Here is a 14752-nt window from a genome sequence, read left to right on the forward strand (position 1 = left end):
TTGGCTAATAATGAAAAGCAGGGCACTACTCTAGGCCAGGCATTGTGCTGGACTCTTTATGCATTTTCTCACACGCTCAGAACAACCCTGCAAGACAGGCTAATGCCCACTTTAGAGAGGAGGAAGTTATACCCCCAAAGGTAAACAACCTGCCCAGAGTCATCCAGCTGGTAAGTCGGCAGAGCCAGGAATTGATTCTAGGTCTGTTTGCCTGTCTGCCTGACCCTGACATCCGTGTCCTCCTTACCACACCCTCTTGATTTGGTGGCAGTCTGCCTAGCGTCCAGTCTCTTCTATTTGGCATTCCAGCACCGACTCCTTGCCACTTGTCATGCTATAGGCTTCTGTAAGTTGCTCCATTTCTCTAGATTTTCAGACGCTTCCACTCTTGCTTTGTGCAGTACAGTGCAGCCTCACTTAAATGCAATAACTCATGTGTAGTCTAAGAACAGTGCCTGGCTCATGTAAGCACTCAGTACATCTTAGCACTCATTAGTAGGTCCCTGTGTGCCTAAATGTTCACTTTACCTGGATATCTGCGGGGCGGGGGCGGGGGGGGGGGGTGCGGTGGCATAACCAGGTAGCACGTACCAGGAGCTCGCACTACTCACCATCACACAGGGTGGGTATGATCTTGGCTCTGTACATTACTGGAGAGAAACCCAGGTCCCACTGCCATTCAACTCCAGCACCTTCCTGTACAGGGCAAGGAGCAGGATTGCATGGCTGGCAATGTGGCAGGATGGTGCCAGCCCAGATGTCAAAGGTTCAGGCACAGATCACTTCATTCATTCTTGTCTTTGAATGATCAAGGAGGAGAGGTGCACCACTCCTAGAGTCTGTAACCAAAATATCTTTTCATTAAACTTCTTTAAGTAAGGGTCTGAACCACTAACTAGAGAGGCTAAGGAAAATGTAATTCTTCTTTTTTAATCTTCCCAAACTAGTTCTCCAGTTTAAGGAAAGAAAAAACACTACTCTTTCCCTGCCTAGCAAACTCCTACCCATCCTCAAGGTCCAGCTCAGAGAATTCTTTTTGGGCAACCCCAATGCTTAATACAGTGCTTTGCATATAATAACAGGTCCTCCTGAAATAATGAAAGAGTTCCAGTTCCTTCTGGGAAAATAACTAGTATGTGTGTTGTTACAGTCACTTAGCCTCACTGAGCTCCAGTGTTCTCAGGGCACTAGAAGATCTACAGGATTCCTTATAGTCCTTCAGTGCCACGCTGAATGTGCCAAGGGAAACAGTCAATCTCAGATACAAATGCTCTTTTTTAATGATTTGCAAACAAAATAATTACCCAGTTTCCCATTTTTTTAACAGCTGTTCATAGTATCTTTATTTGTAATACTTACAAATAGTTAATTTGTAAAACAAAAAATAACCTAAATGTCCATCCAAGTGAATGGGTAAAACAATTGTGCTATGTCCATACAATGGAACACTACTCAACAATAAAAAGGAATTAACTGGGCTTCCCTGGTGGTGCAGTGGTTGAGAGTCTGCCTGCTAATGCAGGGGACACGGGTTAGAGCCCTGGTCTAGGAAGATCCCACATGCCGCGGAGCAACTAGGCCCGTGAGCCACAACTACTGAGCCTGCACGTCTGGAGCCTGTGCTCTACAACAAGAGAGGCCACGATAGTGAGAGGCCCGCGTACCGCGATGAAGAGTGGCCCCCGCTTGCCGCAACTAGAGAAAGCCCTCACAGAAACGAAGACCCAACACAACCAAAAATAAATAAATAAATAAATAAATTTAAAATATGGAGGAAAAAAAATCATTAAAAAAAACATGACTTGGGCTTCCCTGGTGGCGCAGTGGTTGAGAATCTGCCTGCTAATGCAGGGGACACAGGTTCGAGCCCTGGTCTGGGAAGATCCCACATGCTGCGGAGCAGCTGGGCCCATGAGCCACAGCTACTGAGCCTGCGCGTCTGGAGCCTGTGCTCCGCAACAAGAGAGGCCACGATAGTGAGAGGCCCGCACACCGTGATGAAGAGTGGCCCCCGCTTGCCACAACTAGAGAAAGCCCTCGCACAGAAATGAAGACCCAACACAGCCAAAAATAAAAATAAAAAAAAAATTTAAAAAAAATGACGATGTTTTTAAAAAAAAAAAAAAAATGAATTAACTATTTATACAGCAATAAAATAGGTGAATTCAACATAATTACACCGAGCAGGAGCCAGACGATAAGGAGTACGTGTATCATGGTTCCATTTATATAAAAGTCTAGGAAACACAAACTTGTCTATAATGAACAGAAGCAAGCCAGTGACTGCCTAGGGTCAGAGCAGGATTGGGGGAGGAAGTTTTGGATTACAAAGGGTCACATAGGCACTTTTACCCAGTTTCCCATTTTAAAACATATCCTAGGATTGTTTTCCCTGGAGTCATAGAAAGGCCAGGCCAGAAAAAAAAGAAAGAAAAGAAAAGTTACAGAGGGTAAATGACATCTCCGAAATTGGCATCATAGAATAAAGAAAATCCATATCCAAATGAGGCTCTGAAATAGCCAACTTTTTTCTTTTTTTTTGGCTGCGTTGGGTCTTCGTTGCTGCACGTGGGCTTTCTCTAGTTGTGGCGAGCGGGGGTACTCTTTGTTGAGGTGCGTGGGCTTCTCATTGCGGTGGCTTCTCTTGTTGCAGAGCACGGGCTCTAGGCGCACAGGCTTCAGTAGTTGTGGCACACAGGCTCAGTAGTTGTGGCTCGTGGGCTCTAGAGCGCAGCCTCAGTAGTTGTGGTGCACAGGCTTAGTTGCTCCGCGGCATGTGGGATCTTCCCGGACCAGGGCTCGAACCCGTGTCCCCTGCATTGGCAGGCGGATTCTTAACCACTATGCCACCAGGGAAGCCCTGAAATAGCCATCTAAAACTTAGGAATGATACCAATAAATGGGCATGATGTCTGTGTGAAGTCTGCTGACTCTGGCTGCCAGAAAGGATGAAGATGACAAAAAGAAGTTCACTGACTATTAAAAAAGAAAAAAAAGGACAGAGGACAAGGTAATTGCTAAAGAGACTGATCGACAAGGCACAAGACATCTGTCATGCCAGGGGGCATATTAACTCTATTACATTACTTCCACATCAGCAGATCACCTCAATTACCAGCTAATCAGGCAGAATTAAACATTTTAAATTATCTTTCTTAATCTGCTTGTGATCATTTGAAAACCCAGGGCTCTAAAAATCTAATTGTAACTGCTTACCAGAAATGTCATCTTCACTTTGAGGAACTGAAGCAGGGCCAGATACAAGACTGTTTTTTTTCCGTTTTCCTAAAGTACCGTCCCATGGCCAGAACTGGACTTGCATGTACATCTGCCTAGTGCCGGGCATATTAGGGGCTCCCAAGGGGACCTGGCCCTGCTTCAGAACTCATAATGGCCAGAGACTAAAAGAAGAGCAATGGTAGGGGAGAAGGAGGGTATGGGGGTGGAGGGAGGATGGAGAGGAAAAAACAACTGTTAAAACCTTAGCAAGGGACTTCCCTGGTGGCACAGTAGTTAAGAATCTGCCTGCCAATGCAGGGGACTCAGGTTCGAGCCCTGGTCCGGGAAGATCCCACTTGCCACGGAGCAGCTAAGTCCGTGTGCCACAACTACTGAGGCTGCGCTCTAGAGCCCACGAGCCACAACTACTGAGCCCGCATGCTGCAACTACTGAAGCCCACGTGCCTAGAGCCCATGCTCCATGGCAAGAGAAGGCACTGCAATGAGAAGCCCACACACTGCAATGAAGAGTAGCCCCCGCTTGCTGCAACTAGAGGAAGCCCACGCGCAGCAACGAAGACCCAACGCAGCCAAAAAAAAAAAAAAAAAAAAAAAGAAAACCTTAGCAAAAGTCAGGAGAGCAAAATCTAGATTTAGAGTGTTCTGTGGGCCTCGAAAGCACCTAATTGAAGGGACAGGAAACAGTCCCTCTCCCAGTAAGAAGGGATGGTATGAAGGGATGGTATGAGGTTGTGGGAGATTGCTTACCCATCTACAGTTAAGACTTCTGAGCTTCCTATGCCTAAGCTCCTCTTCTTCCCACTCCTTCAGTGTCCTGGACATCAGTGTGATGACATGGCAGTGAGCTGGTAGTCTACTCCTTGCCCGTCTTCCTAGGATGCTGCAATAGTGTCCTCAGGAGGAGAGCTGCCAGGACTGTACTGTAGGTCTCCTAAGTGGTTTCCATTGCATGAAGATGATTCTTGGGTAGGCCTAGAATTATATGGAGGTGAAAAAACGTTTGGAGCCAAAGTGTAGAGCCCCGTGAGTTAGAGCCTTGCCTGTTGCCCTCAGTGCCCATTGCTGCTGATAGAAGTGGACAAGGAAGTGAGAAAACAGTTGTGTGGGTCATAGCTTGCTGAACGTCTGCCTGCCCTTTGCGTGAAAGTACGAGTATGTGTGTGTTAGGTTAGTGGTGTGTGTACTTTGTGTATTTTCAATGTGGATAATGTGTGCTCCATGTGAATGATCTATGAGTGGCATGAATGCCATGTGTTCGTGTGTGCATGTGTGGGTGAGTAAATGTACTACAGGGGGACAGAGTTTTAAGGGCTAACTAGTCACTCCCACTTTCCTCCTCCTACTTCCATTCCTTTAAAATCTACAGGAGGGTGCCATACGATGGGACAACCCCTGAAAAAGCTATGTGATTTGGGACCAGAAGTTAGGTGAATTACATCTTCCCTGAAAGATTCTCTAAAAACAGGAAGTTGTATATCCTTTTCCATCCTTGGTCAAAACAAACAAAAATTGGGAAAAGAACGATCATGGTTATATTTGCGAGATGACTTCCCTGTGACTGTCCTGTTCCCAGTTAGGAAAATCCTCTTTACTGAGACTTCAACTTTTAGGTTTAGCACGTGGGAATCTAATTAGAAACACATTTGGACAGAAGAATAGTAATATTTTGTAAGAATTTCTCTTGATCTTTGCCATTCTGCAGTTTTACTGCAGTGAATTCAGATCTGAATTTATTCTTATTTTTACTGCTCATGACTCTTTGTTCCTCTTGAATCTCAGTATTTGTGTTTTTCATCAATTCTGAAAAATCCTCAACCATTCTCTCTTTTATTACTGCCTCTCCTCTATTTTCTCCATCCTCTCCTTCTGGAACCCCTATAAGGTATATCTTAGACCTTCTGTTTTCCATATCTTACATCTTTTAAAATTACTAGAGGGACTTCCCTGGTGGCGCAATGGTTAAGAATCCGCCTGCCAGTGCAGGGGACACGGGTTCGAGCCCTGGTCTGGGAAGATCCCACATGCTGTGGAGCAACTAAGCCCGTGCGCCATAACTACTGAGCCTGTGCTCTAGAGCCCGTGAGCTGCAACTACTGAGCCCGCGTGCCGCAACTACTGAGCCCGCATGCCACAACTACTGACGCCCATGCACCTAAGAGCCTGTGCTCTGCAGCAAGAGAAGCCACCACAATGAGAAGCCTGCACACTGCAACAAAGGCCCAATGCAGCCAAAAATAAATAAATGTATAAGTGTATTTTTAAAAAAAAACTACTAGAGAGAGAATCCTAAATAGGGTTTCTTCATAGTCAGGATCCTGGGGCTGCCTGGCACTTTATTCTCGTAGTTCCAGGGCTGATGAAGCAAAAGTGCCCTCTAGAACTGAAATCAGTTCTTTAAGAAATGGAAAAGACTCCTGTGGAAGATGATGGCAGAAGGGGTGAGGAGCACTCCACTGTGCACTCACCTCCTCGCGCTTGACCGGAATTTTCTGCGGGGGGGGGGGGGGGGCCACGCTGCTGTGATAAGACAGACCCTGGCCACACAGCGCTTCCGTCTAGGAGGGTGTGTAGCCCACACAGGATGAGAAGTGCCGGGATAGGGAGGCTCCCGAGGTGCCGCGGGCGTGCAGCTGAGGGGTCCGCCTGGCCCGAGGCGCCCAGCGAACCTGCCTCGAGGGCCAGGGAAGGAGATGAGCGGAGGGCTGTCTTCACCGTAGTGAAGAGTAACCCAGGCAGAGGCAGGAGCTCATGAAAAGGCCCAGAGGCAAGACAGCAGGTCATGTCTGTGCCTTTTCAATCAGTTCTGATTGGAAAGAGCGTAGAGTACAGGAAGAGTGGGAAAGGATGAGGTACAGCTGGAACCGGGATGGGTCGTGAAGGGCTTCGTTTGCCACTCCTGGGAGTTTGCACTTTCTCCTGCGGGCAGTGGGGAGCCACTGATAAGAGGTTAAGCAAGGGATAGATTTGATCAGATCTATGCTTTATAAAAGATTAACATGGCTGCTGTGTGAAGAATAAATTGGAGATCATAATACTGGAGGCAGGAAGAACCATCCAGAGACTGTTACATTGAAACAGATAGCTAGTGGGAAGCAGCCACATAGCACAGGGAGATCAGCTCGGTGCTGTGTGACCACCTAGAGGGGTGGGATAGGGCGGGTGGGAGGGAGAGGTAAGAGGCAGGGGATATGGGGATATATGTATACATAGAGCTAATTCACTTTGTTATACAGCAGAAACTAACACCATTGTAAAGCAATTATACTCCAATAAAGATGTTTAAAAAAAAAAATGTTACATTGATCTGAGAGATCATAGCAGCCTCGACTAGGAGCATGGCAACAGGGATGTGGAGAAGTGGCTTTAAGAATTCTTAAGAATTCAGAAGACACCCCACCCCACCCCCCACCAAAAAAAAAGAATTCAGAGGACATAATGGTAGTCCATTTCCTTTTTTAAAAAATTGGGGGTGGGGGGCTAAGTTAGATGCTTATTTCATAGTCAAAACAAATAGCTCATTCTATCAGCCTCCATGGTTTTCAGCATTTTTTGGAGCCCTGACTCACCTAAGCGCTAAGACCTACTCCCATTAGAAACAGTTCACATCATCAGTGATTCTCTGCAGGTGGAACAGGAAGATGCCCGCGTAATTTACGAAAAGGAAACTGAAATGAAACACCCTGATGATTCCTGTGTGCCCGTCTATGAGGCGAGCCGGGCTGCCTGCCACCATCTGGGGGAGGCACTGGTCCATGCAACAGAGAAACATCTGGAGCAGAAACTCATCCTCCATGTAAAGTAAATAACATTTGGAGGAAACTCTTTTCAAACATAGCGCTAGTTCAGATATCTCGCCCTACCACCTGTGCCCAAGACACCAGCTTACTCCTGATAGAGACAGAGCCTTCACGAAACTACACACTCTCCCCCTGATGAAGTGACGAATCAGCCAATATGTGATGAATTTGGGTTGTGTAGACAAAAATACCAGGTATTCCAGCCAAGGCACACACAGTGTGCTGTGAATCATCCCCACCAGCTTTCAGCAGTTAGATTAGCGGAACAATTGCTCAGTTCCTTCCTTCGTCTTCACAGTGTAGACCTGGCCCAAGACCCAAGAGTGAAGCAGCAACTGTAAGGAAGCAGAAACATTATAAATAACCTAGAGAACCCTTTTATAACAGCAACTGCCTGCTGATTTTGTGGCCTAACAGCTCAAGCAAAAAAGGATATAAATATAATATTGTGCAATGACTGATTACTCAAAATGTTGTGCATCAGCAGAAGTGGGACCTGTGGTTGGTGCTAATATTATCAGATGCCTTTGCTGTTTAATAATCTGGTAGCTCTGTATTATTTAGCATGCAGTTTTCACAGAGAACAATGATTTTATTTCAAGTACCTCTCACTGAAATAAAAAAGCAGCTGTTAGAAGATGAACATTTGGCAGAAAATGTTTTAGTGGAATCTTTTGTGAGATACTAAATCATATTGGATTAACTGTTTTCTGTCTAGAATAGTGGAGTCACAAAGAAAAAAGATCGCTGACCACAGAAGGCAAGGGCAGTCTTTAGAACCCAGTGAATCACTAACAGACATTTTAGTTTTAAGTGCCATTTATTCACCAATATATAAAGTTATTTATATACAAAGCTTCCATTAATAGTGCCTGAAGAATGGGCCTTTTTTATTCCAGTTTTAGCTCATACTCAGGATTCTACTTCCCTTTCATTAATAATGGAATTCTTTAAATTATAGAATAAATTAATACACCACAGACATTTTGGGCAGAATGGGGTTTTTAACCAGTCTTACGTCTCCACAGGCCATTCTGTGTGGCTAGCCTGCTGTGCGCATGCCGGCCCTGCCCCTGAAGAGGCACCGAGGCAGCCCGCTGGGCTCCTGGGCTCCTGGCCCACCCACTCCCAGGTTGCTAGAGCAGGGCCGAACCCCAGGTTGACAATAGACCCTCACAGGTTCTTCAGGCTGGCCGGCCACTGTCAAACTAGGGCTCTGCTGGAGAGGAAGTGACATCATGACATAGCTACTGGGCATAGCCGTTTTCAGCCAGAGAACATGATCGAGCTGCTTTCATGAGGCCATATTGACTCAGGAACATTTTTCACATGAAATTATTATCACTAAAACATAAAATTCTCTTTTCTAAACTATCAAGCAATGTATAGAGCAAAGACTTTCACTTTACTCCCAATTCCCACTCTTGGGATGGAGTGGGTGATGGGTAAAGATTAAAAATGGAGGGTTTTCAGAAATAGCTGAGGATTGCTTATAGGATAAAACTAGCTCAAAACAGCTTCACCAGAATGTCCATTTCAATACTGGTGTGACTGGCCAACCCAGAACCCATCAAAAACCAGAAGCTGAGAATGGACTCTGAGACGCTGAGTTGGGCCCCAGATGGAGCCAGCAAATGACCTGTCAGTATGGACCACTGGCTGACTTAGACCAGGAGTTTGTCACCAATAATGGAACCAGACCAGTTCATGGTGCTAAGCTCTGAGGTAGAACACCTCAACCATGTACGTTCAGGTGGTGAGGCTGGGATAGGTGAAACGTGGCATCAGGCTGGCAACTTCTTTTGCCTTTGATTCAATTTTAGATCAAATCAAGGTGATGCAGTTATTATGATCACTGTACTCTTGCAAATTGTTATTAAATACTAGTAGGGTACCAATAAATAAAAAATCTAGCAGTTCTGGGATGAAGGTTGGTAGAGTTTTTCTTGTTCTTTAGTAGTTGAATTTTAATCAATATGTTGAAAATTGGAAGACCAGAGTCATTTTTTAATACCCCTTACAATCTTTTGGGGCAGTAATATGCTGCCTTGAACATATATCTCCCAACCTTACTTTGACTTTGCACTCGACTCCCCATTGATCCCTCTCTGTTTTCATCCATCTAAATGAAAGAAGGCTTTGGCCCCATAAACCTCATTCCAGATGGAAATGCATAATTCAAGAGAAATACTGATGTCAAAGAAGAGAAGGCACACCAATTTGTGTCAGCAGTTGCTGTAAATTAAAGGAGTACACGGAGAGTTTAATGTAATGTAGAATTGAAAATAAAATTAGAACCAATATTTAGGCAGTTCTCCACCTCTTTTTTCCCTACTGTGACATGAAGGATTGACTCCCAGCTTAAGTACCTAATGTAGTTCATTTTTCTTTTCTGCTAGAATTTTTTTCCCCATAAAATGTTGCATGTTTATCTTTGGCATCCAAAATTAGATCTCTTCACTTTTTCCATTCTAATCTCAACAGAAAAGTCAGGGTAGGAAGAGTCAAAATTTTCCCCTCATCTTCCACACCCATCACGTTTGCAGCATAGAAAGAACCCCACTCTACCAGTCTGACTAGTTCAGCTGCTGTAAATAGCTATTAATCCTTCCTTAATATTGTTTCTCTGTAATGTGGATGTCACCTACATGGTTTCTTTTGTTTTTCTAAAGCTGGAAAACAAAAGGTTGATAATGAACATCTCAGACATGTACGACTGCACAAGGTGTTCCTAAACACTCAGGAGAAGCATTCTTGAGCACGCATCCAAAGGGATTAGTCTGATCAACTGCCATTATTCAGAACCTTTTTGGAGCTCTTTATTCAGATTTCCCCCAGAGCCAGTGTTGTTCTTGATAGTCACCCATTGTTTTGGCCACTGGTGGAATTTCCTAGCTTGATCCCCCCACCTTAATCACTAGATGGTTTTAAATGATTCACTCTTTCCAGAAATAAATTTCTTAGGATAGTGGTTCTCAAAGTGTGGCCAGGGACCAGTAACATCAAGATCACCTGGGAACTCTTTAGAAACACAAATCCTGGGCCCCACCCCAGATTTAATGGATCAGAAACTTTGGGGGTGGAGCCCAGCAATGTGCATTTAACAAGCCCTCCAGACAATTCTGAGGCACAATCTAGTTTGAGAACCACTGACTTAGAAGATGAAATATTGCCTTCATTGAGGATATTCAAAGATGTGCTACTGATTTTTAAGGCATTCCAAAGAACAAGTTTCCAAAAGTTTTTGAGCAAAGTTGTAGTACATGTATGGCCTCTCCGGGGGACTGCTTTAAGAGAGACTGGCCTTCCTGAGACATCCCGGTTCTGCCACCTAGTCATTTGACCTTGAGCAAGTTCTTACACTTGGTTTCTCATCTGGAAAATGAAAGACCCACCCTTACCTACCTCACAGAATTGTAATGAGATTCAAAGTGAGTCACATCTACAAATATGCTCTGTAAACCAGAAAGTACTAAAAAAAGTGAAAAGTGAAAGTCGTGTCATTCTGCAGACAGGATTCTGGTAGTCTGAGCATTATGTCAGGGCAGAGAGTTGGAGAAAGGCCTGTATTTATCATTCCTTTGGCCAGATCCACCTTTTTGTCTATATAATGACCGATTCATCACCTTGGTGGATGTGTCTAAGATTCTGCCATTTCAGCCCACCAATTTATTTGGTGCTAAGAGAGGAAAACCATTGCCTGACTGGTGGCTACAAGGGGCTAGGAAGATGTATTCATTTTGAGACATGCTATTTTCTATGGAAAGCTTAGTGATGGTGAGTAAGGATGGACTGTGTATGTGGGCACTGTACTCTCATGCCCAGAACTTGTCACACACTAGCAGTGAAAAGGTCTGTACTGAAACCACCCATTTCAGCCCTGTGCAAGGGAGTCATGACCTTCAGCAAGGAAGCGAGTGTTCATTGCCATATACTAGTCATTGCAGAGAGGCCCAAAAACAAAATCCCTCGAGCAAACCAAATCTATAGAAACTGAGATTTTAAGCCAGACCAGTTAATGTGTCTGTGCTTGAGAAGAATGTGGGTGGATTTTCCCTCAGAGGTTAGGCTTTACTAACAACTTCACCATAGGAATTCTTAAAACACCAAGCTCCTGGTGCATTTGTAACTTAACTTTAAAGCTTTACAGACTGTTGAGTGAACATATCTGGGCAGGAAGGAAGCTAAATCTGTTGCCTTAGTGCTTATTGGGAATGCAGTTTTAGTAACACAGAAAACAGTTCCCACGAGGCCAACATCAACTTCACTTTTCACACAAAGTGGCAGCTAAAATCAAGAGACTCAATAAGAATCTAATTGGTTAATTATGATTAAATTATTGGTTAATTATGGGAAAATAAGCTGTTGGTTAATTATGGAATTAGAATAGGAAATTATTTTGCTCAAAATGTGTGCCTAGTTAACAAATCTGTAGAGACAGAAAGTAGATTAGTGGTTCCTAGGCCTGGGGGGAGTGGGGAGGAATGAGGAGTAACCGTTAATGGGTCCGAGGTTTCTTTTAGGGGGGATGAAATTTCCTAAAGTTAGACTGTGGTGATGGTTGCTCAACCCTGTGAATATACTAAAGAACACTGAACTGTATACTTTAAATGGGCGGATTATTTGGCATATGAATTATATCTCAATCAAGCTGTTTTTTTAAAAAGTCAAATTGCTAATAAATTGTAGAGCCAAGGAAAACATTATGCCTGTTTAAAAGACAAATAAAAATCACATCAAAACTTTGCTACATGTGGTTTCGGATCGATACGAAATAGTGATCATTTGAAATATATTAAGGCAGAAAATATTTGCTTTCTTTTAGTCAGAGTATTTTAAAAGCAGACTATCTCAGCCAAATAATTGAAATTTAAATGTAATAAATTAAGGTGGCTAATAGTTGAAGCCAAAGTCATGGACATTTATGACATAATGAGTAGTCTATGTTCCCTACAGATTTATTTAGAATAAAAATCAGCAGCACTTACACAATAATGATAAGAAAACTGGATTCTCACTGTCCATCGTGTTGCCCTAAACTGATCTGGTTAGGGAAGGCTGGAAGGTTGAAGTTGGAAAGGATATGATCTCATCCTTATGATGTGAATATGCGCTGATAAGAGAAGATAGAAATATTCAGATTCAAGCTGTGAAATGGGGCTCTTGTATAAGCAGCATTGTATCTCATGGTATGTTTATCAGACGGACTACTCAGTTTTGTCTGCCCAGGAGAGAACCTTTGCCCTTTCCTGCCTCGGCAAGATACGCCAGGCCACGCTAGCTCTAATCTCCTGGTTGAAGTCCTGGCTCCAGGGCTTGGGGCTTGCCTACGGCTCACTGGTGGCCATGGAGACTGTAGATTGAAGTAAACAGGAAGGGAACTGGCTGGGAGATGTAGGAATTTCTGGCTCAGTGGAAAGAAAGCAGGGAGCTACCAACACCTGCCTAGCGAGCCTTGTAATTTGGAGGCTGCTGGTTAGGGCTTCTTAATGCACCGGGAGACCCTGACTGGGCCACTGGCAGTTCTTTGCGGCAAGAGGCCCTACTTTGGTGTTTCTCAAACACCTTTCTTTCATTTATCACCACCCACTCACCCACCTCAAGGAGCCTTTTAAGAGATTTTTTTCCTAATTGTCCTCTTCTTCCATGAAATTTTAATACCACAGATATTCATTCATATTCTGTGTGTGTGTGTGTGTCTGTCTGTCTGTCTGTCTGTCTGTTTACATACTGTGGTCGTCCCCCACACACAAGAATGAATTTTCACCCCCGAGAATGCATGCCCTGGATGGAATGAAGGGTCTGCTCACACTTGGAGAGAGTGGTGAGGTCAGTCACACGGAGAAGGTGGAGAGGGTGGCCCATGCCCATCACTAACCACGAGAAGCCCTGACTTCGGGTTCCAGCATGGCTAGAGGAGTGTCCTCTCCAGTCACCTTGTCCCCGCCCCATCTGTTCAGCCTGCCTGCCATCCTCCGGGCTCTGCCACCACCTCCGCTCCCTGGCAGGAGCCCTCTGCCCAGTGGTTGGCTGACTGTGATGGAAAGCAGGGTCCTCCACCAAAGCAGCAGCACAGGTAGAGGTGCATAGCTTTCCCCGCCAGCAGGTCACTTCCTTCCCATGCTGTCCTGCAGCCCTTCCCAGCTCTAGGCCTCTCCCCAAACCCTCACTCACTGTTCTCCCTCTGTTCCTTCACCCAAATGAAAGCGTGAGATTTATCAGGTTCCCCAGTCTTGCACTGACCTTTATACTCTTCACTTCACATTTCTTTAATATCCTGCTCACAAACTCTTTGAAGTTCTCAGAAAGTACCTCCCCTGCCCTCACAGTGAAATGGGTTTCAGAAACCCCAGCACATACAGATGGCCACTGCTAGAACTCTCTGAAACCTGGCTCCTTGTAATTAAGAGCTACAGGACATGCTTCTACCTCCTCTGCCTTTCCAGACTGAGAGCATTCCTAACGCCCTCTTCTCCTTGGAGCTGGGAACATGAAGCCAGGCACAGCATAAACCCCTTGGCCCTGGGAGCCGCAGGATCATGACCCTCTTTGTGCCTTAGAACCCGCTGACTTAGATCATGGGCTTTTATTTTCCAAAAACGTTAGCAAGTTAAGGGGCCTCTAAGATGGTACCATCGAGTCTCCCCCACCTTTGTTGAACACCTGCTCTGCTCCAGGCACTGTGCTAGGCCTTTTCACATACATTATCCAATTCAGTATTTACCTCCTATGAGGTAGGTTCCCATATTACAGATAAATAGTCACAAGAGAGGTCACACAAGAGGCTGAGTCACTTGCCTAAGTGGTGAAATCAGGGCTTAAAGTCAGGCCCGTTTAACTCCACACCACTTACTGCATTGTCCCAGGGGAGAAAACATGTTCCCACTTGAGAAAAACATTTTTCCCAGCTGTGTACAGAGGGGCTTCACTGTAGTTTACCATTCTCAAAAGATGACACAGTTAAAAGGGAAGAAGGTGGGATTCAATTCCAGGTGTGTGTTCCCTCAGTGTTTCTTCCCCAATATCCATGTCTCCTGCCCGTCCATGATTAGCCCTTTAAGGACAAAGAATGACTTTTCCTCTCCCAGGCCCCACCAGATGTTCATGCCTCAACCTCCTGCAAACAGGAAAGAGGCAGAAGCCCCATTCTTAGAACTTGGAAGCAGGAGCAAAGCAGAAATTGCCACCAAGTTAGCCTGAGGGCAAAGCCACCTCAGCGCCACCTCAGCGGCCCTGCCTGCACGGGGGTGGAAGGTTGCAGGGAGCCTGGTGGGTTTACACTGATCCTGTCCCTTTCCTGAGCCCCTTGCAATATTCTTTTTTATGAAGAAGAAATAGCACATTGACTTGGGATTTAGTCATATTTCATCCCATTTGCCTTTTCCCTGGCCTCTAAAACCACGAGCCTGGCTGAGGAATTCAGGTCCACAGTGTAGGCTTTGAACAGCTTTGTGTAGGGAGAGGTTTTGAAAAGAAAGGAAAGTGGTATCTACTTGTCAGATGGAATGTGTTAACAAATCAGGGAGGAATGCAAGGACTTTAACTGTTAGGGTCCCTTGGCAGTTTGGGTGATGAATCATCCAGCGTGGGTACGGATTCCTAGCAAATGAAGCCTCATGATGACATCACTCTTGCAAGATCATCTGGGTTTCTGTTGTAGGCGCCTGACAAGTTCTTACCTTGGGGATTTTCACCACATGGCGTTTGTTGTTTTT

At 44.9% G+C, this 14752-nt stretch overlaps 1 protein-coding gene across 4 annotated transcripts in view; it reads left to right on the forward strand.

Annotated features, from left to right (window-relative positions):
• The window catches only part of RBKS (ribokinase), an 84812-nt gene that overhangs the window by 59581 nt on the left and 10479 nt on the right, over positions 1-14752 (forward strand). Inside the window, exon 8 of one of the 4 annotated variants that reach the window (XM_082427977.1) lies at positions 12792-12866. The exons of the other annotated variants lie outside the window; for them this stretch is intronic. Coding sequence (XP_082284103.1) covers positions 12792-12866 — 75 coding nt within the window. The remainder of the gene's footprint in view (positions 1-12791; positions 12867-14752) is intronic. 4 annotated transcript variants of the gene reach the window in all.

The sequence above is a fragment of the Balaenoptera physalus genome (assembly GCF_965194825.1).
Source record: "Balaenoptera physalus genome assembly, chromosome: 15".
Classification (NCBI taxonomy): domain Eukaryota; kingdom Metazoa; phylum Chordata; class Mammalia; order Artiodactyla; family Balaenopteridae; genus Balaenoptera; species Balaenoptera physalus.